The following is a 25,692-nucleotide window of genomic DNA, read 5'->3' as shown; positions in this document are numbered from 1 at the left end:
CCCTTGATTGATGTCTAGGAACTTGGGACTTGAACTCTTTCTTAAATGATAAAAGTAGTTTACTCTGCCCAAGTTAGTACAAACAATGTTATTTGTGCTGAATATCCACTTTCCTGTAAATTTCCAGTGCTTTCCTGCTTTCTGAGAGTCTGGAATCTTGGCATGGACTAGTCAGATGAGGTAGACATAACAAGTTCCCAATAAATTCTTTGGGAACTGAGTCTCTAGTCACTCACATATTGCTACATTTTCATTGTGGGGAAAGAGCGTACTCTGTGTGGCCTTTCAGAGGAGAGAGAGTGCATAAGGAAACCTGCACATAGATTCCTCCAGGCTCTGCCAGTATCTTTTTTTCTGTGTTTCAGCTTTGTATGTTTACTTTGTCACTGTCATAAACCTTAGCAATGAGTTAACAAATATACATAGGGCTTCCCTGGTGGTTCAGTGATAAAGAATCCACCTGCCAACAGAAGAGACAAGGGCTTGATTGCTGGGTTGAGAAGATCACCTGGAAAAGGAAATGGCAACCCACTCCAGTATTCTTGCTTGGGAAATCCCATTGATAGAGGAGTCCGTCAGGCTAGAGTTCATGGGGTCGCAAAGACTCAGACACAACTTGGTAACTAAACAACAGCAACAAGTATATATACTAAGTTCTATAAGTCTTTCTAGCAACTCTCCAAATTTGTGGAGTTGGTCTTAGGGATCCTTGATGCAGGAAGCTTGAATTTTTTCTTATTAACAGTTCATTTATCCACTCACCCTTCTTCCAGATGAAGTACCAGGTCCATCTGAATCTAAATCAACCATTTCTGTATCCTAAAATTAAAAGGGAAGAGTGGGAGAGATATTGTTATATTTAGTCTTATAAACTAGATAAACATTTACAAAGAAACGGCAAATACAATCATAATTAACTGCCTCATTGAAGCAGGCAGCAGAACAGAGGTGGGAGAAAGATTCACTCTAAACTTCAGCTGCATGCTATAATCTTTTGCTACTTCAAGAAACAAACCTCTTTTCTATAGGGAAAATAAGAATATGTATTAAAAAATAAGATTCAGTGAAGTATCACCCCAAGGGATAGTTTTTTAATACAAAGAGACAAGTCCCACACACCACTACTAATCTGGTGATGGTGAAGCACATAGGTAATGCCTGCTGCTGCTAAGTCACTTCAGTCGTGTCCGACTCTGTGCAACCCCACAGACAGCAGCCCACCAGGCTCCCCTGTCCCTGGGATTCTCCAGGCAAGAACACTGGAGTGGGTTGCCATTTCCTTCTCCAATGCATGAAAGTAAAAAGTGAAAGTCAAGTCGCTCAGTCATGTCCAACTCATAGCGACCCCATGGACTGCAGCCTACCAGGCTCCTCCGTCCATGGGAGTTTCCAGGCAAGAGTACTGGAGTGGGTCACCAGTGCCTTCTCCATAGGTAATGCCTAGGAGAATCTAAAACAATGCTACAAATACGTTTATCTACAAAACAGAAATAGAGCTATAGGTGTAGAAAATAAACTTATGGTTACCAGGGGTAAAGGGATGGGATAAATTGGAAGATTGGGATTAACATATACATACTACTATATACATAATAAATAACTAATAAGGATCTACTGTATAGCACAGGGAACTCTATTCAATACTCTGAAATGGCCTATATGGGAATATAATCTAAAAAGAGTGGGTCTATATATATATGTACAACAGATTTACTTTGTTGTATACCTGAAACTAATACAACACTGTAAATCAACTATACCTTAATGAATTTTTTTTTTCAAAAAGAAGAGAAGTAGCTCACAAGCCATTAGTTTCCCTTTCTGAAGTTGCTGAATTACATTTTAGTTTAATTTTCTATTCTAAACCAGAATGCTACTCTGAGGAGAGCAATATCCATCCATGATATAAACTCTCAATAAAATAGGTATAGAGGGACTGTATCTCAACATAAAAAAAGGCCATATAGGAAAAACTCACAACTAATTTATGGTCAATTGTAAAAAGCTGAAAACTTTTCCTCTAAGATAAGGAACAAGACACGAATACTCACTCTTTTATTTTATTTAACATAGTATTGAAAGTCTTAGCTGGAAAAATTAGTCAAGAAAAACAAAAAAATTTAAATCAAAAAGGAAAAATTGATAGTGTCTCTATTAGCAGATGACATGATATTACATATAGAAAAGTCTAAATACTCCACCATAAAACTGTTAGAACTAATCAACAAATTCAGTAAAATTGCAGGATATAAAACCATCATACAAAAATAAGTTATGTTTCTGTACACTAACAGTGGACGATCAGAAAGAAAAATTAAGAAAACAATGCCATTTATACTTACATCAAAAAGAATAAAATACTAGGAATAAATTTAACCAAGGAGTTGAAAGATCTGTACACTGAAAACTATAAGACATTGATGAAATAGAATATACAAATAAATGGAAAGATATCATATGCCACAGATATGAAAAATTAATGCTGTTAAAACATTTGTACTATTTAAAGCAATATACAGATTCAATGCAAGCCCTACCAAAATCCCAACAGTACTTTTTGCATAAGTAGAAAAACAATCTTAAAACTCATATACAACCACAAAAAAGAATTCTAATAACCATCTTGAGAAAGAATAAAGTTGGAGGCATCACACTTCCTGATACCAAACTGTATTACAAAGTTATTATAATCAAAATGTATGGTATTGACATAAAATATATAGATCAAGGGAACAGAAAGTACAGAGAAATAAACCATGCATATTGGTCGATTAATTTACAACAGAGGAACCAAGAATATAAAATGAAGAAAGGATAATTTCATCAATAAATTGTGCTGGAAAAACTGGAAAAAAAATCCACCTGCAAAAGAATGAAACTGGACCCCATCTTACACCATACATTAAACACAACTCAAAATGGATTAAAGACTTGGATATAAGACATGAAACCATAAAACTCCTAAAAGAAAACACAGGGGTAAGCTGCTTGACACTGGCCTTGGCAATGATTTTTTTTGGATGTAACAAAATTCAAAAGTCATAAAAGGCAACAAAAGCAAAAAATAAAAAATTGGGACTACATCAAACTACAAAGCTCTTCACAGCAAACAGTAACCATCAACAAAATTAAGGCAATATACCAAATGGGATAAAATATTTGCAAATCATATACAGGGAGTTAATACCTAAAATATATAAACAACTTGATAGCAGGAGAACACATAACCTAATGAAACATGTACAGAGAAACTGAATAGACATTTTTACAAAGGAGATATCCAAATGGCCAATAGGTACCTGAAAAGGTACTCAGTATCTCTGATCATCAGGGAAAAGCAAATAAAAACCACAATGAAATATCACCTCTCACCTATTAGAATGGTTATTATCAGAAAGACAAAGAAATAAGAAGTGTTGACGAGGATGTGGAGAAGAGAGCCTTTGTGCACTGTTGGTGGGAATATAAATTGGTACAGCCACTATGGAAAACAATATGGTAGTTCCTCAAAAAATTAAAAATAGAACTATTAACACCATATGATCCAGCAATTTCACTTCTGTAAATAATACTGCTACTGCTACTGCTAAGTCACTTCAGTCGTGTCCGACTCTGTGTGACCCCATAGATGGCAGCCCGCCAGGCTCCCCCGTCCCTGGGATTCTCCAGGCAAGAACACTGGAGTGGGTTGCCATTTCCTTCTCCAATGCATGAAAGTGAAAAGTGAAAGTCAAGTCGCTCAGTCATGTCCAACTCTTAGCGACCCCATGGACTGCAGCCTACCAGGCTCCTCTGCCCATGGGATTTTCCAGGCAAGAGTATTGGAGTGGGGTGCCATTGCTTTCTCTGCTGTAAATAACAAGATATCAAAGATATAAAGTTGCACTCCCATATTCACTGAAGCATTATTCACAATAGCCAAGATGTGGAAACAATCTAAGTGTCTGTCAACAGATAAACGGACAAAGAAAATATGGTGCATATATATATACACACACACACACACACATATACACAATGGAATATTATTCAACCATAAGAAAGAAGGTAGTTCTGCCATTTGTGACAATGCAGATGGAACTTGAGGGCATTTTGTTAAGTGAACTAAGTCAGATAGAGAAAGACAAACACAGCATGGTATCACTTATATGTAATTTTTTTTTTAGGTCAAACTCAGAAACAGAATACAGAAATGTTGTTGGGTAGTGGACTGATGGTGGGAGGGGACAGGGAGAAGGTTGTAAACGGACACAAACTTCTAACTATAGGTTGAATAAAGGCTGAGAATATAAGGATCTAAGGTAAAACACGGTGACTCTAGTTGATAACACTGTATTGTATAACTGCAATTTGTTTAAAGCGTAGAACTTAAATGTTGGAAGGAAGGGAGAGAAAGAAAAAGAAAAAATAAGCTTGCTGAATTATATTTTACTTTACTTTCCTATTCTAATCCAAGTTATGTTATTTTGAGGAGAAATTCTTGCTACATCAAATTCTGAGTCAAAATGCATTTATACTAAAGGTTAGAGAAAATATCAGGTATAAGAATGATAAATTTTTTATTAGTTTCAGGAGGATAATATCTAATTGGCATATCTGAGTTGTCTTTAATATGTAAATAGCATTTAACTTCAATAATACTTAAAACATTTTACAGTCAAACACATTTTTGTGAAATTGAAAAACTATTAGAGATTTACCATTCTGAGAATTAACAGTACAGAAAATATAAACATGTAAAATACCTCTGTATAATCATACCCACTGCAATAAAATCCAGCATATTTGAGTCACTTATCCCTGGGATGAATTGTTTTCCATAAAATATTTTTGAATTGTCACTTTCCATTATTGTTTCAGCCTCTTAACCTGGTTTTTGCTTCTATCATAGCCTCTAGTCAAAAATAACTTAATATAAATTAGGGATATGACTGGGTGGGGAAATAAGACACATGAGGGTCTGCTGACAATACTAATTCACTTCATTAAGAAAAACTGGTTTATGTTTATAAATTTCCACAAAGGAAATCAAACAGCAATTCCATGAAACTACTAAAAATATAGACTTTCAAGTTTAAAATTATAAAATACTTTAATATTATATATATACATATATATATATACACACACATGTATATATATGTATGTAGTATAGAAAATTAATCCCTACTAAAATTCCCATCAACTAACCATTCTTTTAAAACACAGTTTAGTGCTTTGTCCTGTTTTCAAGGGCTGGAAAATAAAGTATTGATTTCTCAACACTGAAAACACTGTGTCCAAAGGGTGAATGGCCACCTCTCTCTGACCAAACACTGCAGCACCACTACATTTTTGGTATACACTATCTAAATATAGGTTAAAGAGCTTAATACAAAAAGATGCAGGTGTTCAGCGAGCTTTCAGAAATCAGATTCATTGCTAATACCCAGTTACAACACTTACGTATAATACCTAATGTACTTTAATGTACTTTAAATGACAGAAAAAGAATTAATGCCTACTGGTCATGCTGTGATTCTTACCTCCTCTGCATCAGTACTGTTTAGTTCTTCTGCTTTAATTTTATTGTAAGTATCCAGTATATCAGTACAGCTCTGATCCCTGAGAAACAAGTTAAAATATACTTCAATAAATTTTAAAAACTCAGAAGTCAGCCTCTATAGAAGATAAAACTGCTTCTTACCCAATAAATCGAAGTAAGACATCAGTTACAATTTTGGCTGCTTTAACTATAGGACTGTCTGGCTCATTGAAAGTCCTAGCATTATGCTCAATATAGCGTACTTCCCACATTAATGCTGATATTCTCCTATGAAAGCAAAAATACCCTGTTACTTTTGGTCGATACATTTAAAGTCTATTCTAGAATTAGACAATATAGAACAACTAGGCATTTAATCATGAAACGTCAAAGGTGTTCAAATATATGTTTGTGACTCAATATATCTGTGTGACTAATATGCACCAATAAAAGTATATAGTTACAGTATTTGAAGCACAGGCAAGAATTCAGAACCACTGGATTATAAACTTGGATATTAAAACCTGAAAGAGAACTGACCCATGACATTATGGGTAAATAATGATTTGACCAAATACAAAGAAACAAACAGAAACAAAGAGTGCTTTGATAAAGTCAACAAAAAAATGTTTAGTTTTCAGAGAAGACCAAAAATCAAGAAGCCAGGTTGTAGAAAAGAAGACATATTTTAATGTAGTTGCTGTTATAATAATACACTACTAAAGAAATTATAGGTAATGTTATAAGATACACCCACATGGTGTTATTTATAACAATTTCATGGAATAATTGTTGTTAGGATGCTGTAGACTTGAGGGTGAGAGAGAGAGAACAAAAGCTGCCCTCTACCGCCTCCCCATAATCACATAACTTCCAGCAAAACCAAAGAAAAAAATAACTTGATTTTTTTTTTCTTTACACATTTTGGAGCTGGTGATTAAATCTAATTAACTGCTGCCTAATTTCCCAACAGGGGATTTAAAACATGCTCAAAGCTCTGGAGCACCATAATCATGATGAATCCACAAACCACTTAATCTGCCTTTAATAAACTAAGAGTTAACTGTAAAAAAAAAAAAAAAAAAGAGTTAACTGTAATTATTGTTTCATTTGTGACTTTTACTAGTCATAATTTTATCCCTGTCCATACTCCTTTTTACCCTGGAAGACTGAGAATCTCCTGAAGGAAAGGAAATCAATTGTTCCAAATTTTCAAAAGAAATTTTGAGGTGGGTCTTCCGAGTGGTTATTTTACACTATGAAAACAAAGATCTCAGTGTTTCGTCATGCAAAAACGAAAGCAAAAGACATAAAGCTATAAGCTTTATAGGAAATGGTAAAAACTAAACAAACCTGTAAAAGCGATTTTCAAGTCTCCGCCTGATGGTGTTGAGGTCAGTTGGATAAGCAACTACAGTACAATACAAGGGGTAGGCACTGAGATCCACTGGAACAGCAAAAGGGCTGGCAAAATCTACAATATTTACAAAATCAGAAAAGATAGTTATAAACAACACTAACATCTCATGTTAACAAACAAAAACCACATATAATCAGGAAGTGTGGGCAATATAAAACTATATTACTAAAATGAGATGATTAAATTATGCAAAAATTAGACCAATACTATTATAATGTTATTCTTTTTATTCGGACATATTATTTATGAATCATGCATGATACACTGGTTCAAATCAGATAAAAACAAGACAAAATTATTGGAGAACTGTTTTTAACTTCAAATTTATGTCTTTTCTGGATAAATGCCAAATGTCTCATGTGATATACTTCAGAAAATATAACTAGTCATGGAGTAAAACTGATTACTCCACACACAGTCTTTACCAAAAAAATCCATCCAAAGTTAGGCTTAGGGAATAGCTAGAGAGCCAAAATGACTCACAAAAGTAAAAGACACTTATATGTCTTCACTATTATAACCCCAGAACTGAAAAGGTTTGCAAGTCATTACTTTGACCAAACATATAAAAATATTATTAAAACTAGAATTCCTGTGCCTTTTGAGTTAGAAGTATATAGTGAAAAACTGCATTTCCTTTTACAGAACTTAAAATTCTGCTGGTTTTCCTTATTCCTTCTCATCTTCCTAATATTCTTTTCTCATCTTCTTAATATTCTTTCACATTCACCATACCCAGGGAAAGAAGGTGGTTGATTCCCTGAATAACTCGTTCACATTCCTCATCTCTGGAATGAGCCCCCCACTCTCCTTCCTGAGGTTTGTATAGCAAAGCAGTCAGTTCCTCCTGGGACACAGGAACACCAGCACCAACTTCATCTGGAAAGGCAGCTATGCATAAGGTGAAAAATCAGAAATAATTAGTTTTCAGAATAATGCTATTGCCATTCTTCTTTTAGAAAAATTATAATTCATTTTTTAAAAGCATATTTACTTCCTTCTGGAATTGGCTCCATATCCCAGGGGCTCATCTTTTCTCTTTCATTATTGTCCCAGCTATTAAAAAATAACAAGATACAAATCAAATTCACATGATACTTTTACATACTAGCATAATTTGGAGGACTTCTTCGGGGTGAAATCTGGAAAGGGGCAGTACAATTTCTTTAAAGTGTAACTGTGCTTATACAAAGATAATGATAACAACCCTCTAATACAGAAAACATGGTCCACTAATATGAAAGTTAGAGAGCCCTAAGCTTATTCTTAGTTCTGTTTTTTTGTTTTTTTTTTTTTTAATTCCAACCAAGCATACATTCATTGTTAAGCCAGGGTACAGAATAAAAAGTTCTCACTGGAAAATTCCTTTTAGGTTAAAAAATCAATTTAATATATCACTTATTTCTGTGAGACAACCTACTTTTTTCTATCAGGTTGACTATTATACCTTCTCCAAAAGTTTACTATTCCCTTTTGATCTACAATATGAAGACTAAAAGTCAATCTTCACAGAATAAACATATGTTTTATCATTCTTAAGAAGAAAGTTGTATTTATTAGGAATCTTACAACTCTGGTATTTCATGAAGAACAAAAGTAAATGTAGACAAATAGTATCAATATATCCAAAAGTAATGCACTCACCCTTGACTAGAACTTATACCATCAAATAAAAGACTATATAAATATTCACTATTATATTCCAGCTGAAACAATTACTTTAAACACTGAATTAATTTCAGTATTCTTTATGAAATAGTTGTAATTCTTATCTAAAGTAGAAATATTTAAGAGAAAACACAGGAATTAAGGAGGCAGAAATAAGTATTCAGTTTCTGCTTTGTTTTAGCATGCATATTGCACCAGAAAGTTTATCATCAAATTTCTTCCTTAAAAGTACTATGATTCCTTCCTTACAGGTATAGGTCTTATAAGACTAGGTAAGGCAGGGTTTATAGAAAGTCCATATAGTACTAAAGTATTTTATCAGGTGTAAAAGACCATAACTGTACTTACTGAACACTGTAACACTGGAAAGAACTATCAGGATACTCTGGTTGAAAAGGTTGCTGACTTTCCACAGTCCCAAACCACCAGGCATCATCTATTATACTGCGGAATCTATCACCTACAATGTTTTTAAAAAAATTCTTAAAAGAGTGCTCTTGAGAATAATTGCTATGTTCCCAGTCTAAACTATACATTTTGATGAATACAATAGCATCATTGTATCCAGTATTATTACAGATTTCAATCTGAGTATTCCATATTACTCTCTTCAAGGATTTTGATTTCCAAGTGCTAATAATTATTATGAAATAAAATCACAGATTACCATATATAATTTAACTTCTTTCAATTACTTGGAATCATCATTAGACAGTCTGCTTTTTGTACTGCACATATAATACCACAGTTGTTTCTTATTTTTTTTCCTTCCTCTTATTTTTTGTTTTACCATTTTGTTTCTAAAAATCTCTTCATACTAGTTTTGTGCCTCTAAATGGCTAAGGAATATAAAACCAACCATGTGGATAAAAATGTTTCTTTCACATTAGAAAAGATAGAAGATACTAATAGAAAAAAAAAAAAAAAAAACTACTAATAGCAGATAACTATACAGTGTTTGCTCTGTGGTACATTTTAAGTTCTTTCTACATATTATTTATCATTCGTATCAACCTTATAGGTATGTTCAGATGTGATTCCCATTTTACAGATAATGGAAGTGAGGCACAGAGAGGTTAAAATTGTGCCCAAGATTAAATAGCTAGAGAAGGTGGAAGGAATAGACAGGGAGACAACAGGAGGGGTAAAGAGAGAAAGGGAGAAAAAGGGAGAGAGGTGGAAGAGGCGAGAGAGAGAGTCAAAGCCACAATCAGTAAAGGTCTGTTAAGAGCCCAAGTGGTAAGTACTCCATGTGAAGGCAATGAAACTTCAGATTTTCATTTTAATTTAGATTTGTATTCTAATAGAATAGATAGTCACAGAGAAGGTTTTATAACACATACAAAGTACATAAAATCACCTAAACATAACTGAAAATAAAAATTTAATTTTTCTAATTTGGCTAACAGCTTTTTCAGTCTAAAGTTTCTCAATGTTAATTCAGTTTAAAAGTTACTCTGCTTCAAACAATATTTAAGTGGGAATTCTATATTTACCTATCTGCCAGTTCCTTTCTTTGGCTTCATTATAAAACTGATGTAGCACAAGGAAGTCAATGACATCTGGCATGTCATGATATCTGAAGAGAAAATAAAGTACATGTGATTCCGTATACAGATACAACAGTATATGTCACTTTCTAAATATCCAGGGATATATATGCTTAATGCGGAGCTATTGAGCAAACTGTTGCAAACCTCAAGGTCCTTACAAATGCTTTTAATTAAATTAAACCCCATGTGTTTGATCTGTTTGTCTTAAATATTTACTTATGACCTTAAATCACTAACTATATTACTTTTATCCTATCTTGTAAGACTGTTATTTCTTACATTATCCAATGTGTAAGTATATCTCCAACAAAACTAATGATGCCTAAATGTCTTGAGACAATTGATCATATACTGTGTTGGCCAAAATCCTCCTTTGGTTTTAAAGTAAAAATTAAAGGCCCATTTTTCATTTTCACCAAGAACTTTAAGTGTATCACCATTTTGTTCCACTACCTTCTGCCATTTTTCAGGCAAATTGATAATTCCATCTTCCCAAAACTTTTCATTTTTTTTGAACAAAAAAATGTTTCAGATGCCTTTTACGGTATTCCAGGGAACTGAAATATTTTCCATTCAGGTAATTTTGTAAAGACAGAAATAAATGGACATCTGAAGGTGCAATGTCTTGTGAACACAGTGGATGAATCAGAACTTTCCAGCGAAGCTGTTAACAGTTTTTGCCTGGTCATCAATGGAACATGTGGTCTTGAGTTATCCTGATGGAAAATTATGCATTTTCTGCTGACTAATTCTGGAAGCTTTTTGTCACGTGCTGCTTTCAGTTGGTCTAACTGGAAGTAGTACCTGTTGGAATTAATCAGTTGGTTTTCTGGAAGGAGCTCATAAGTCCCTTCCAATTCCACTATATGTACATAACCTTCTTTGGAATGAAGACCAGCCTTTGGTGCGGTTGTGTGATAGTTCATTTCACTTGCCCCATGATCTCTTCCATTCCACATTATTGTACAATATTCACTTTTCATCATCTGTCCCAATTTGTTTAAAAAACAGAGCATTTTTGCCTTGTTTCAGTAGAGAATCACACACAGAAGTACAGTTAAGAAGATTTTTTTCACTTATGTGGAACCCAAACATCAGAGTGATTAACATTACCAAGCTGGTGCAAACAATTTTCAACACTTGATTTGGATATTTTGAGAATGTCTGCTATTTCCTGTATGGTATAACTTTGATTGTTCTCAATTAATGTCTCAATTTGACCACTATCAACTTCAACTGGTCTAACTGACCACGGAGCATTGTCCAACAAGAAATCTTCAAAACAAAACTTCGCAAACCACATTTGATATGTTTGATCAGTCACAGCACCTTCTTCATATATTGCACAAATCATTTTTTTTGCCTTTCTTGAAACAATAAAGTATCATATGCCAAAAATGTTCCTCTTTTTCTTCCATCTTCAATATTATAATGGCTACACAAAAATTCATCAGTTTGATGTGTTTTTTTTTTTTTTTTAATGCTCACTGATATGACAGCTGTCACAATACAACCTAACAAAACCATTCTGAATGAAGTTAAAGACAATGAGAGTCATATTATGGGAAAAACAAAAAAAAAACAAAAGAACTCTGGCTATGCCAATAAAAGAATCAAGTCATTAGCCACTGTAGTTGTTGACCTACAGTTCACCCTGAAAGGAATTCAAGATGAAGCATTCTGTGTTTTGAATATATGGACTCTTAGATAGTTAAGATGCATATGTAAGGAAGAATTTCAATGACCCTGGACTCTTGCATCTTTCCATATATAGAACACTAAAATCACTGAGATATTTGATCCTCGTGACTACCAATAACTAGCGAGATGTATGCTTGACTACATGTATTTCACAGCCAAAAAAATTTCAAATATACCCTGGCTCTGCCCCTGCTACCTCTTGAGAACATCTTGTCAGAGTTGTCTAAGGCTATCTCCCAGACTATAGTCCTCAGCAAGCTCCCAAATAAAACTGAAACCTATAGGTCTCATGCTGTATGTTTTTATTTCAGTTAATCTATCTATCTATCTATAGTATGCGTGCTAAGTCGCTTCAGTCATGTCCCACTCTTTGTGACCCTATTAAGTGGAAAAACAAAACAAGAATTAAACATTAAACCATGGTCTTTAAAACTCTAAAGCCCCTAGTGCTGTCATGTTTTCTTTACCATCAAGAATACACGTTAGGAATTAAAATACACACACACACACACGAGCCAGCATAGATACTCACTTAATGGAAAAAGATTCTCCAGTCATTTTGCCTGAAATGGGGTCCAGAAATGCAAGCTTCAAGCAGCATAGTGTAGGTGGTCCAATCTCATATTTGATTCCTACAATCTTAACAAACTCTTGTTCCTATTCATGAGAATACCAAAAAATTATTAATTTCAATATAAATAATTGCCTAATATTTGCATATTATTTTATTATTATTTGAACAATTTAAAAATTATCTGAAATGTATTGTAAATCAACTATACTCCATTAAATTTTTAAATTATCTGATAAATTTTATTTTAAAATTATTAAATTTTAAAATTATCTGAATATCCACCAGATTTGAGGCATTCCACTAAGTGTTAAAGGTAATAAGACATGGCTCTTGACTCCTTAACAGCAATTTGTAGTTTAGTGCATGGCTCTAAACTGAGGATAAGCAGAAGAATCCCCTTGGTAATCTTTTTTAAAATTCATGTTCCTAAACCATACTACTATGGAACTGAGTTCACTATATCTAGGGTAAAGCTCAGTCATATGTATTTTGAACAAACTCCCCCAGGTTTTCCTCTGGAGAGTTAAGAAGTTTTCTGCTGGTTAAGAATCACTCCTCTAGTCACTACTTCTCCCTTGGACTCCTTGGTAGTCTGTTGGTGTGAAATCTTTGTGGCCTTCCCCTCACCTCCTCAAGTCCCACAGAACCCTACAAGTTTCATTCATGCGTGAGTACATCTTAATCCACATTAGCCAGGCTGTGGACAGACTGGCAGTGCCTAATGGGAGCTCTACTGCTTGGAACATGGCATTTTTGGCATATGATACTTTATTGTTTCAAGAAAGGCAAAAAAAATGATTTGTGCAATATATGAAGAAGGTGCTGTGACTGATCAAACATATCAAATGTGGTTTGCGAAGTTTTGTTTTGAAGATTTCTTGTTGGACAATGCTCCGTGGTCAGTTAGACCAGTTGAAGTTGATAGTGGTCAAATTGAGACATTAATTGAAATCACACAGGCTCAAGTGATAAGACCACTGGAGGAGGAAAAGACTCCTTCAACACCTTGTTCAGTGAGACAGACACTGGCAAGCATTTGCCCAGGGCAGTGTTTGTAGACCTGGAACCCACGATCACTGATGAAGTTGGTACTGGCACCTATCACCAGTTCCTCCACACAAAGAAGCTCATCAGGGCAAGGAAGATGCTGCCAATAATTATGTTCGCAGTCACTACATGATTGGCAAGAAGATCATTGACCTCGTCTTGTACTGAATTCAGAAACTGGCTGACCAATGCACAGGTCTTTAGGGCTTCTTGCTTTTCCACAGCTGTGGTGGGGGAACTGGTTCTGGGTTTACCTTCCTGCCATTGGAACATCTCTCTGTCAATTATGGCAAGAAGTCCATGCTGGAGTTCTCCATTTACCCAGCCCCCAGGTTTCCGCAGCTATAGTTCACTAACCCTACAACTCCACCCTCACCAACCACACCACCCTGGAGCACTCTGTATCTTCATGATAGACAATGAGGCTGTCTATGACATCTGTCATAGAAACCCCGATATTGAGTGCCCAATCTATACTAGTCTTAATTGTCTCATAAGCCAACAAGTAGTGTCTTCCATCATTAGTTCCCTGAGATCTGATGGAGCCCTGAATGTAGATCTGACAGAATTACAGACCAACCTGTAATTCTGTACAGTACCCTTTCCCTGCATCCACTTCTCTCTGGCCACATATGCTCCTGCCATCTCTGAGAAAGCCTAAAATGAACAGCTTTCTGTAGCAGAGATCACCAATGCTTGCTTTGAGCCAGCAAACCAGATGGTGAAATGTAACCCTCACCAAGGTAAATACATGGCTTGCTACCTGTTGTACTGTGGTGATATGATTCCAAAAGATATCAGTGCCACCACTGCCACAATCAAGACCAAGTGCAGCATCCAGTTTGTGGACCAGTGCCCCACGGGATTCAAAGTTGGCATTAATTACCAGTCTCCCACTGTGCTACCTGCTGGAGACCAAGCCAAAGCACAATGAGCTTTGAGCATGCTGAGGCCTAGGCTCACCTGGATCACAAATTTGACCTGATATATGCCAAGCTTGCCTTTGTTCACTGGTATGTGGGTGAGGACATGAAGAAAGAAGAGTTTTCTGAGGCCCATGAGGACATGGCTGCCTTTGAGAAGGATTATGAGGAGGTTGCAGTGCATAAGGCTGAGGGAGAGGATGAGGTTAGAAAATATTAACCTATTACAACTTTAAACTCTTGGGATTGTCTAATTTGTATTCTATGGAGCTGCCCATTGTGGCCCTATCTTGTCATAATATTAAATTCTATTGATAACTCTATTAAAAAAATCATTCCTCTAGCAGAAATACAGTCTGTAATTAGGCAGGTGGACATATTATGTATATGTTTGGGAAAAGGACTTACAATTTTGAGTGCTACAATATTATTTTAAATACCATCCTTAAACACTGTTATTAATCACATTTAATGATGACAAAACAGAGCCTCATGGGTACAGTGATGTTTTTAGAGTTACACACTTGTATACAGCAGAGCTGGGATTGGAATTCAGATCTTATTCCAAAGTCCAGGGTCTTATTATACCACAAGTAAGTTGACTTCTAAAATTTACTATAAACACAGGGTTAGAATTTAAAATAAGAAATCACACAGGCTCAGTGAACTGCTGCTAGATGCCCAGTAGGCCAGGCTGAGCACTCAGAAATGGCCTTCCTTGGGAGTCAGCATGATCCTGACTCCACCACGACCTTGGTGACCCGAGGCATCTGACTTGCAGGCACTGTGTCCAATGCCACCCAGTCCGAGGATGTGGCTTCATGAGGCTGTGGGCTCTGGGCTGTGAAGACAAACCCCACACATCCTGGTGACAGAAACACCCCATGAGGGCACGTTCTCTCTGATGATTAGTATTTATTTCAGCACTTTGTTAATGTGGTTGTTTTATTTTCCACCTATTGCACTGTTGTGACTTGTTCACCATTATTTGATTTTTGTATGAATAAAAGCTTTGTTACAGGAATCAGCATACTATTTTTTAAACCTAGAGAGAAGGTATTATGGTGACTGAAAGTTGTAAAGTAATTAGCTTCCAATTAAAATAAATAAATTTAAAAATAATAATAATAAAAAAGAAAATGTGATCAGGTGTCAAATATAAATGTATAAAAGCCAAAAAAAAAAAAAAACATAAAACATATGGTTTATTCATTCCTATAATTCTAAAAAAAATCTTATTTTTCACCTAATTCACAATAGATGTTAGCACCCCTATTTCCCAGGAGATGATTATGTAAAGCTCACTTTATATTTTAGTAACTTATAGCCTTAATACAATTTTTAGAAGTGCCTAAATCTTTATTTCAATAAATACACACATTGTCTCTTCTATCCTTCCTGTTAAGCATCATTACAAAACAACTAAAGAATGTGCTAATCATTATAATTGCACTCATCTCCCATACTAGTACGGTCATGCTTAAAATCTTGCATGCTAGGCTTCAGCATTACGTGAACCAAGAACTTCCAGATGTTCAAGCTGGATTTAGAAAAGGAAGAGGAACCAGAGACCAAATTGCCAACATTCACTGGATTATAGAGAAAGCCAGGGAATTACAAAAAAAAACCATCTACCTCTGTTTCAATGACTATGTCAAAGCTTTTGACTGTGTGGATCATAATAAACTGTGGAAAGCTCTTAAAGAGATGGGAATACCAAACCATCTCACCTGTCTCCTGAGAAACCTGTATGCATGTCAAGAAGCAACAGTTGGAATCCTGTATGGAACAACTGATAGGTTCAAGATTGAAAAAGGAGTACAACAGGGCTGTCTGCTGTTACCCTGTTGGAGTAATCTATATGTTGAGCACATCATGAGAAATACCAGGCTGGATGAGTTACAAGCTGGAATCAAGATGGGCAGGAGAAACATCAACAACTTCAGATATGCGGATGATATCACTCTAATGGCAGAAAGTGAAGAGAAACTAATGAGCCTCTTGATGAGGGTGAAGGAAGAGAGTGAAAGAGCTGGCTTAAAAATAAATATTAAAAAAAACTAAGATCATAGAATCTAGCCCCATTACTTCATGGCAAATATAGAGGGAAAGGTGGAAGTAGTGACAGATTTCCCCTTCTTGGGCTCTAAAATGATTGTAGATGATGACTGCAGCCATGAAATCAGAAGAAATTTGCTTCTTGACAGGAAAGCTATGACAAACCTAGACAGTACGTTGAAAAGCAGAGACATTACTCTGCTGACAAAGGTCCGTACAGTCAAGGCTATGATCTTCCCAGTGGTCATGTACAGTTATGAGAGCTGGACCATAAAGAAGATGGAGCATCAAAAAAATTGATGCCTTCGAACTACAGTCCTGGAGAAGACTCCTGAGAGTCCCATGGACAGCAAGGAGATCAAACCAGTCAATCTTAAGGGAAATCAACCCTGAATACTCATTAGAAGGATTGATGCTGAAATTGAAATTCCACTATTTTGGTCATCTGATGTGAATAGCTGTCTCACTGGAAAAGTCCCTGATGCTGGGAAAGATCAAGAGCAGAATGAAAAGAGGTCATCAGAGGATGACATGGTTGGATGGTATCACCAGTGCAATGGACTTGAACTTGGGCAAACTTTGGGAGATGGTGAGGGATAGACAGCCCTGGCATGCTGCCATCATCCATGAGGTCACAAAATGTTGGACACAACTGGGCGACAGAACAACAATAACCACAAAGTTATAGGTTTCTTAGGATTTATGATATTTACTATATCCTAAAGCTGCCAGAATCTTGAGGGTGTCTGTGGTCCACACATGCAGTCAATTTATAGAGCCTTCAGAAAGCACAAAGCTGCTAAGGAAAATATCCACATCATGGAACTACTGCACTGCTCGAAGTACATGGTATACACCAGAGAACCTGAAGCCTGAAGGAAATTAGGTCAAATAAAGACAACAGGTGACATACAAATTCCAGGAAACAAAATGCGGCCCACAACATTCAGCTGTACAGGAGTATGGTACAGTATGGTACACCTTATCCTGGGCATACAATCAACACTGAAATATCCAGAAACTGAGAATAAGCATACAGGAAAGTAACTTAATTCCAAGATACTTCAAGTACACAGCTTATTAATTTGGCAAACTTACCCTGAGATCCATTTTATTCCATGGCTGTTTTTGTAAATTAACGCTGTATGTTTTTGATTTTCTTACAGCCCGTACATAAGCTTCATGTCCTTGCCTAAAATATATAAGCTAAAACAAAAAAGAATGAGTTATTAAACAGCAGCATCCCATTTAGCCACTCTATACATCCCAATATATTCCCACAAATGTCCTCTTCGATTAACAAAATATGTAATTCTAATTTTGAAAAAAAAAAAAAAATATACAATAAAGTTACTTGTCAGCGTCAAATAATGTCCATTCAGTACTTACACCTATGCAGCCCTGCACTAAGCACTGCATAATAAAAACAGAGAGAAAGTGAAAGTTGCTCAGTCGTGCCCAACTCTTTGAAACCCTGTGGACTATACAGTCTACGGAATTCTCTAGGCCAGAATACTGGAGTGGGTAACCTTTCCCTTCTCCAGGGGATCTTCCCAACCCAGGGATCGAACCTAGGTCTCCTGCATTTTAGGTGGATTCTTTACCAGCTGAGCCACGAGAGAAGCCCAAGAATACTGGAGTGGGTAGCCTATTCCTTCTCCAGGGGATCTTCCCGACCCAGGAATTGAACTGGGGTCTCCATTGCAGGTGGATTCTTTACCAACTGAGCTTTCAGGGAAGCCCCAAAACACAGTTCTCCTCCATAAATTTCTGAAGAAACAGACTAATGACAAATGTACACAAAAGCAGTCATCTTTTAAAATAATATATTTCAAACTATAACTGACATTCTAAAACATCAACATATTAATAGTGAGCCCATGTATGTGTGTGAACACACATATTTGTTACTGCTGTTCAGTCGCTAAGTTTTGTCTGATTCTTTTGCCACCCCATGGACTGTAGCCCACCAGACTTCTCTCTCCATGTGATCTTCCTGGCAAGAATACTGGAGTAGGTTGCCATTTCTTCCTCCAGGGAATGTTCCCAACTCAGGGATTAAACCTGTGTCTCTTTTGTCTTCTGCACTGACACAGGGGGAGTTCTTTACCACTGAGCCACCTAGGAAGTGTATATATATATATATAAAAGTGTATGTGTGTGTGTGTGTGTGTGTGTGTGTGTGTGTGTTAGTCATTCAGTCGTGTCCAACTCTTTGTGATCCCATGGTCTGTAGCCCATCAGGCTCCTCTGTTCATGGAATTCTCCAGGCAAGAATACTAGAGTGGAAAAAATAGAAACAGAAAAGGAAACAGTCCCATTCACCATTGCAACAAAAAGAATAAAATACTTAGGAATAAAGGTACATAAAGAAACAAAAGATGATGAAAGAAAGAAAGAAATCAAAGATGACAAAAATAGATGGAGAAATATACCATGTTTGTGGATTGGAAGAATCAATATAGTGAAAATGAATATACTACACAAAGCAATCTATAGTTTCAATGCAATTCCTATCAAGCTACCAGTAGTATTTTTCACAGAACTACAACAAATAATTTCACAATTTGTATGGAAACACAAACAACCTTGAATAGCCAAAGCAATCTTGAGGAAAAAAAATTGGAACTGGAGGAGTCAAGCTTCCTTACTTCAGACTATATGACAAACATACAGTCATCAAGACAGTATGGTACTGGCACAAAGGCAGAACTATAGATCAATGGAACAAAATAGAAAGCCCAGAGAGAAATCCGTGCACCTATGGACTCCTTATCTTTGACAAAGGAGGGGAAAATATACAATGGAGAAAAGACAATCTCTTTAACAAGTGGTGCTGGGAAAACTGGTCAACCATGTGTAGAAGAATGAAACTAGAACACTGTCTAACACCATGCAGAAAGATAAACTCAAAATTGAGTAAAGATCTAAATGTAAGGCCAGAAACTATAAAACTCCTAGAGGAAAATATAGGCAGAACACTCTCTGACATAAATCACATCAAGGTCCTCTATGACTCCCCTCCCAGAGTAATGGAAATAAAAACAAAAATAAACAAATGGGACCTAATTAAACTTAAAAGCTTTTTCACAACAAAGGCAACTATAAGCAAGGTGAAAAGACAGCCTTCAGGATGGGACAAATAGTAAATGAAACAACTGACAAAGAATTAATCTCCAAAATATACAAGTAGCTCATGCAGCTCAATACCAGAAAAATAAACAGCCCAATCAAAAAGTGGGCAAAAGACTTAGACAGACATTTCTCCAAAGAAGATACAGATGTCTAATAAACACATGAAAAGATGCTCAACATCACTCATTATTAGAGAAATGTAAATCAAAACCACAATGAGGTATCATCTCATGCTGGTCAGAATGGCCACCATCAAAAAGTCTACAAACAATAAATGCTGGAGAGGGTGTGGAGAAAAGGGAACCCTCTTACACTGTTGGTGAGAATGCAAAGTGGCAAAGCCAATATAGAGAACAGTATGGAGATTCCTTAAAAAACTGGAAATAGAACTGCCATATGAGCCAGCAATCCCACTGCTGGGCATACACATCAAGGAAACCAGAATTGAAAGAGACACGTGTACCCCAATGTTCACTGCAGCACTATTTACAATAGCTAGGACATGGAAAGCAACCTAGATGTCTATCAGCAGACAAATGGATAAGGAAGCTGTACATACATATACACAATGGAATATTACTCAGCTATAAAAAAAGAACACATTTGAGTCAGTTCTAATGAGGTGGATGAGACTAGAGCCTATTACACAGAGTGAAGTAAGTCAGATAGAGAAATACCAATACAGTATACTAACACATATATATGGAATTTAGAAAGATGGTAATGATGATCCTATATGCTAGGCAGCAGAAGAGACACAGATGTAAAGAACAGACTTTTGGACTATGTGGGAGAAGGAGAGGGTGGGATGATATGATAGAATAGCATTGAAACATGTATATTACCATAATGACCAGTGCACGTTTGATTCATGAAGCAGAGAAGCTGGTGCTCTGGGACAATCCAGAGGGATAGGGTGAGGAGGAAGGTGGGAGCAGGGGGGGTGGTTCAGGATGGTGGGACACATATGCACCTGTGGCTGATTCATGTCGTTGTATGGCAAAAACCGCCATAATATTGTAAAGTAATTATTCCCCAACTAAAAATTATAAAAAAAAAAAAAAAAAAAAAAAAGAATACTAGTGTGGGTAGCTACTCCCTTCTCCAGGGGATCTTTCCAACCCAGGGATTCAACCAGGGTCTCCTGCACTGTAGGCAGATTTTTTTTTTACCATCTGAGTCAACAGGGAAGCCTGTCTCTGTGTGTGTATACCACAGTCTACTGCTAAATACAGTAATTTCCCAATTAAAATTGTTCTTTTTCAAAAATTAACATTAGAACTGGCATAGTATGAAAGAAAAATTAATCCAAGTGTTTGGTAAAACCCTTTGCCTCCTTAAGACAGCATTCACTATCATATAGATTCATTAAAAAAGTTTCTTTCCCACAGTAAGTCTTTTTTCAACCTCACACCCTACTGACAGGTTTGAATCACCTCCCAACCACAAAAGTCTTAGTTTCCTTTAAAGCTAGGAATACTAGATCTGACTAAACAATCAGCAAACATTTCACAAGTAAGTGCCACTCTGGATACAGTTTATTGTCCCAAGCATGTGCCCACCAGGGTAGAACAATGCCAGAGTGAATGGCCTTGCACAGTATTGGTCCTCAAATACCCCTGGGGGCACTCTGTACCTGAGAAGCTAAAGAACAGCTTGCATGTAAAATAGGTAAGTAGGTCTACCCTTCTTGTACACGTAGCTACTTCCTAACAGCAGACCCATTTTGGAGAAGTTTTTCCCATTCTACTTCATTGATTTATTATTACTCCAAACACCTCACAATCATTACACAGAGGCAACTCTAGGGACAGGGAAAAAGTCAGGAGACCTGATTGCTGTTCCTACTACCTTTATAGGCCATGTGACTCTGGTCTTTCACATGCTCACCTATCAAATGAAGAGAACATTCTGTTGCCAGCTGTGTTTTAAAGATTGATAACAATAACAAGAGATAGAGAAGCATGCCTCAGGTATTATCCTAAATGCCTTACAAATATCCATTAATTTAATCCTTCTCAGAACCCTATAAGGTAGATACCTTTTATCCCCATTGTACAGTTGAGGAAAGTAGGGCACAGAGAGGTTAAGTAATTAGTCAAAATTTGGTCAAAATCTTATGTTTCATGAACCTCAATGTTCACTGCAGCACAATTTACAATAGTCAGAACATGGAAGCAAACTAAATGCCCATCAACAGTGGGATGGATTAAGAACATGTTGTACATATATGCAATGGAATATTAATCATTTATAAAAAATAATGAAATAATGCCATTTGCAGCAACATGTATGAACCTAGAGATTATACTCAGTGAAGTAAGTCAAACAGAAAGGCAAATATCATATCACTTATTTGTGGAATCTAAAAAAGATACAAATGAACTTATTTACAAAACAGAAGTAAAGTCACAGATACAGAAAACAAACTTATGGTTATCAGGGATAAGGAGGAAATGGATAAATTGGGAAATCAAGACTGACATATACATATACTATGTATAATATAGATAACTAATAAGAACCTACTGCATAGCACAGGAAATACTATTCAGTACTCTGTAATAGCCTATATGTAAAAAGAATCTGATAAGAAAAGTGGATATATGTATAACTGATTCACTTTGCTGTACACTTGAAGCTAACACAACATTGTTAATTAACTATATTCCAATAAAAATTTTTAAAAAGTAAAAAAAAAAAAAAAACATATTTATACAATAATTTTAAAGTGGTGGTAGAGATAAACAGAAGAAAGTAACACAAAAAATACCATACTATAGAGATTTCTAAAATACTCTGACATATATCTATCAACACTAAGTCAGAATTTCTAATAGTTAAAAATAAAGGTAAAAATTTTAAAGGTTTAAATATTAGTATACAAACACAGGGGCTTCCCTGGTGGCTCAGATGGTAAAGAATCTGCCTACAGTGCCAGAACTCAGGTTCAATCCCTGGGTCAGGAAGATGCCCTGGAGAAGGGAATGGCTACCTACTCCAATATTCTTGCCTGGAGAATTCCATGGAAAGAAGAGCCTGGCAGGCTATAGTCCATGGGGTCACAAAGAGAGAGACACAACTGAATGACTAACACACATGCACACATAAACACAACCACAGTGGTTAAGAAAAAAAATTCATTACCATGCTTACCAATAATATGATAAACATGTTATTCAGTTATCCTTTATTGTTTATTTCTGTACTCAACAAATATTGAACAAATATGTATGTATGTACAGGGCACATAATCAAAATAAAATCTTTTCCCTCAAGGATATGGACAGACGTGTAGATACACAATGCATGGCAGAAAGTAATATGTATCATGAGAGAAATAATTTAGATGCGAAAGTTCATGAAGAAGGAGTGGAAGCAAATGGAAAGTAGGGATAACACGCAGAAGAAATTGGTATTTAAGTTAAACCTTGAAAAATGAGCACTTTGAGAGGTAATGATGTGTGGGTAGGAATATTCCAGGCAAAATAATGAAGACTTAACATTTAAAAAGTAATGCTGTCATTAAGAGAATGATTATATAAAAAGTATATTTCTGCCCTTATGAGTTCTTTAAAAACAGTCTTTAATTCACACATTTCATTGTTTGATTCACTTATACACCTTTCCGATTCCCTGAACAACTGTCGTTACCTAACACACATTAATCTTGAAACATATAAGCATGTGCTAAGTTTAATAAAATAGAAGGAAAGGTAAATACATTCCTATAAAAGAGAAAGGAGTCTCAGATCACAGAGTATACAAATTCTTATTCTGTTCTAAGATTAATTCAAAAATATTTCTCCTAAGCTCCCATATAAAAGGCAATAAATACAAGAAACTTGATTTTGGATAGGCCCCTAAAAAGCTCTTCTAACTTTTTTCATACAACATTCCTTCAGAGCAAATATTTGCTCAAAAGTCCAACACATATTAAAAAAAAACCACACTTAGGCAAGGAGACATTTTAATAAAATCAAAACATATTCAGCAAGTAATAGCTTAATTGTAAGGTTACTACTCCACAGCTGTCTCTCAAAGTACCTATAAAAGACAATTATAGAAATGTTTGGTGAAATTGTTATATGGCCCAAGACATTTAGAACCATTTCCAAGGTTTTGCTCCTTCTTTGTTACAATGATAATATTACTTTCCTATTATCTGTCTTAAGTTGAAAACTGTGGGTAAACATTTAATGATTCAAAAATGAATGATTAGTCAATGTATCTAATTGACTATACAAGAAACTATACAAGTCAACTAGGGCTCAAAATATAATAACGCTACCATAATTTTTACAAGAAAATCAAATTTTGTCACTGTATAGAATTTAAATCAATTTTTGACTGACCAATCATAAATATGGCTGTTACTTGATCACTGGTTCAGCAGGAAGGCCTTGTTTGTGAAATGACATTCTCCTGAGCACCAAAAGGGGTGATTATCCGCTATAATATTTTCTATCAGGTTGACTATCGGCTTCTTTAAAAAAAATATTAGGATTTGATTAGGATTTAAAACACACTGACGATGAAAAATCAGAAAGAAAAATTAAGGAATCATTCCCATTCAGCACTGGAACAAAAGAATAAAATATCTAGGAATAAACCTACCTAAGGAGACAAAAGAACTGTATACTGAAAACTGAAGACACCGATGCAAGAAATCAAAGACAACATAAACAGATGGAGAGATACTCCATGTTTCTGGGCTGGAAGAATCAATATTGTGAAAATGACTATAGTACCAAATGCAATCTACAGATTCAATGTAATCCCTATCAATTACCAATGGCATTTATTATAGAACTAGAACAAAAAAATTCACAATTCATATGGAAACACAAAAGGTCCTGAACAGCCAAAGAAATCTTGAAAAAGAAGAATGGAGCTGGAGGAATCAACCTTTCTTACTTCAGACACTACCTCAAAGCTACAGCCATCAAGACAGTATGGTACTGGCACAAAAATAGAAATACAGACCAATAGAAAAAGATAGAAAGCCCAGAGATAAGCCCATGCACCTATGTGTACCTTATTTTTGACAAAGGAGGCATGAATATACAATGGGACAAAGATAGCCTCTTCAGTGAGTGGTGCTGGGAAAACTGGACAGCTATTTGTAAAAGGGTGAATTTAGAATACTTCTTAACACCATACACAAAGATAAATTCAAAATGGATTAAAGATCTAAATGTAAGACCAGAAATGATTAAACTCTTAGAGGAAAACATAGGCAGAACCCTCTATGACATAAATCACAGCAAGGTCCTCTATGACTCACCTCCAGAGTAATGGAAATATAAAACAAAAATAAACAAGTGGTACCTAATTAAACTTAAAAGCTTTTGCATAGCAAAAGAAACTATAAACAAGGTGAAAAGGCAACCCTAAGAATGGGAGAAAATAATAGCAAATGAAACAACTGACAAACAATTAATTTCCAAAGCATACAAGCAGCTCATACAACTTAATACCAGAAAAACAAACAATCCAATAAAAAAGTGGGCAAAAGACCTAAACAGATATTTCTCCAAAGCACACATATATGTGTATGATAACAAACACATAAAAAGATGCTCAACATTGCTCATTATTAGAGAAATGCAAATCAAAACTATAAAGGGATATCACCTCACACTGATCAGAATGGCCATCATCAAAAAGTCTACAAACAACAAGTGCTGGAGAGGGTGTGGAGAAGAGGGAATCCTCTTACACTGTTGGTGGGAATGCAAACTGGTACAGCCACTATGGAGAACAGTATAGAGATTCCTTTAAAATCTAGGAATAAAACTACCATATGAGGCAGCAACACAACTACTATGCATATACCCTGAGGAAACCAAAATTGAAAAGACACATAAACCCCAATGTTCACTGTAGCACTATTTACAATAGCTAGAACTTGGAAGCAACCTAGATGTCCATTGACATATGAATGGATAAAGAACCTGTGGTACATATATATAATGGAATATTACTCAACTATAGAAAGGAAAGAATCTGAGTCAGTTCTAATAAGGTGGATGAACCTAGGATGAACCTGTTATACAAAGTGAAGTAAGTCAGAAAGAGAAAAGCAA

General features: G+C 35.7%; 1 protein-coding gene and 1 pseudogene across 5 annotated transcripts in view; one reads left to right on the top strand and one right to left on the bottom strand.

Annotated features, from left to right (window-relative positions):
* The window catches only part of BRWD3 (bromodomain and WD repeat domain containing 3), a 156,017-nt gene that overhangs the window by 25,056 nt on the left and 105,269 nt on the right, over positions 1 to 25,692 (bottom strand). For all 5 annotated transcript variants that reach the window (XM_070365389.1, XM_005908810.2, XM_070365388.1 and 2 more), the window contains 10 exons: positions 17,567 to 17,674; positions 12,399 to 12,523; positions 10,109 to 10,191; positions 8,961 to 9,072; positions 7,939 to 8,000; positions 7,680 to 7,835; positions 6,878 to 6,998; positions 5,687 to 5,812; positions 5,526 to 5,604; positions 763 to 819 (listed from right to left, as the gene is read on the bottom strand). In XM_070365389.1, the coding sequence (XP_070221490.1) occupies positions 763 to 819; positions 5,526 to 5,604; positions 5,687 to 5,812; positions 6,878 to 6,998; positions 7,680 to 7,835; positions 7,939 to 8,000; positions 8,961 to 9,072; positions 10,109 to 10,191; positions 12,399 to 12,523; positions 17,567 to 17,674 (1,029 nt within the window). The remainder of the gene's footprint in view (positions 1 to 762; positions 820 to 5,525; positions 5,605 to 5,686; positions 5,813 to 6,877; positions 6,999 to 7,679; positions 7,836 to 7,938; positions 8,001 to 8,960; positions 9,073 to 10,108; positions 10,192 to 12,398; positions 12,524 to 17,566; positions 17,675 to 25,692) is intronic.
* Positions 13,104 to 14,630, top strand: LOC102278291 (tubulin alpha-1C chain-like; annotated as a pseudogene).

This window comes from Bos mutus, chromosome X (genome assembly GCF_027580195.1).
Source record: "Bos mutus isolate GX-2022 chromosome X, NWIPB_WYAK_1.1, whole genome shotgun sequence".
Lineage (NCBI taxonomy): Eukaryota > Metazoa > Chordata > Mammalia > Artiodactyla > Bovidae > Bos > Bos mutus.
The sequence above is the reverse complement of the archived record's forward strand: the minus strand, read 5'-3'. Positions and strand labels throughout refer to the sequence as shown.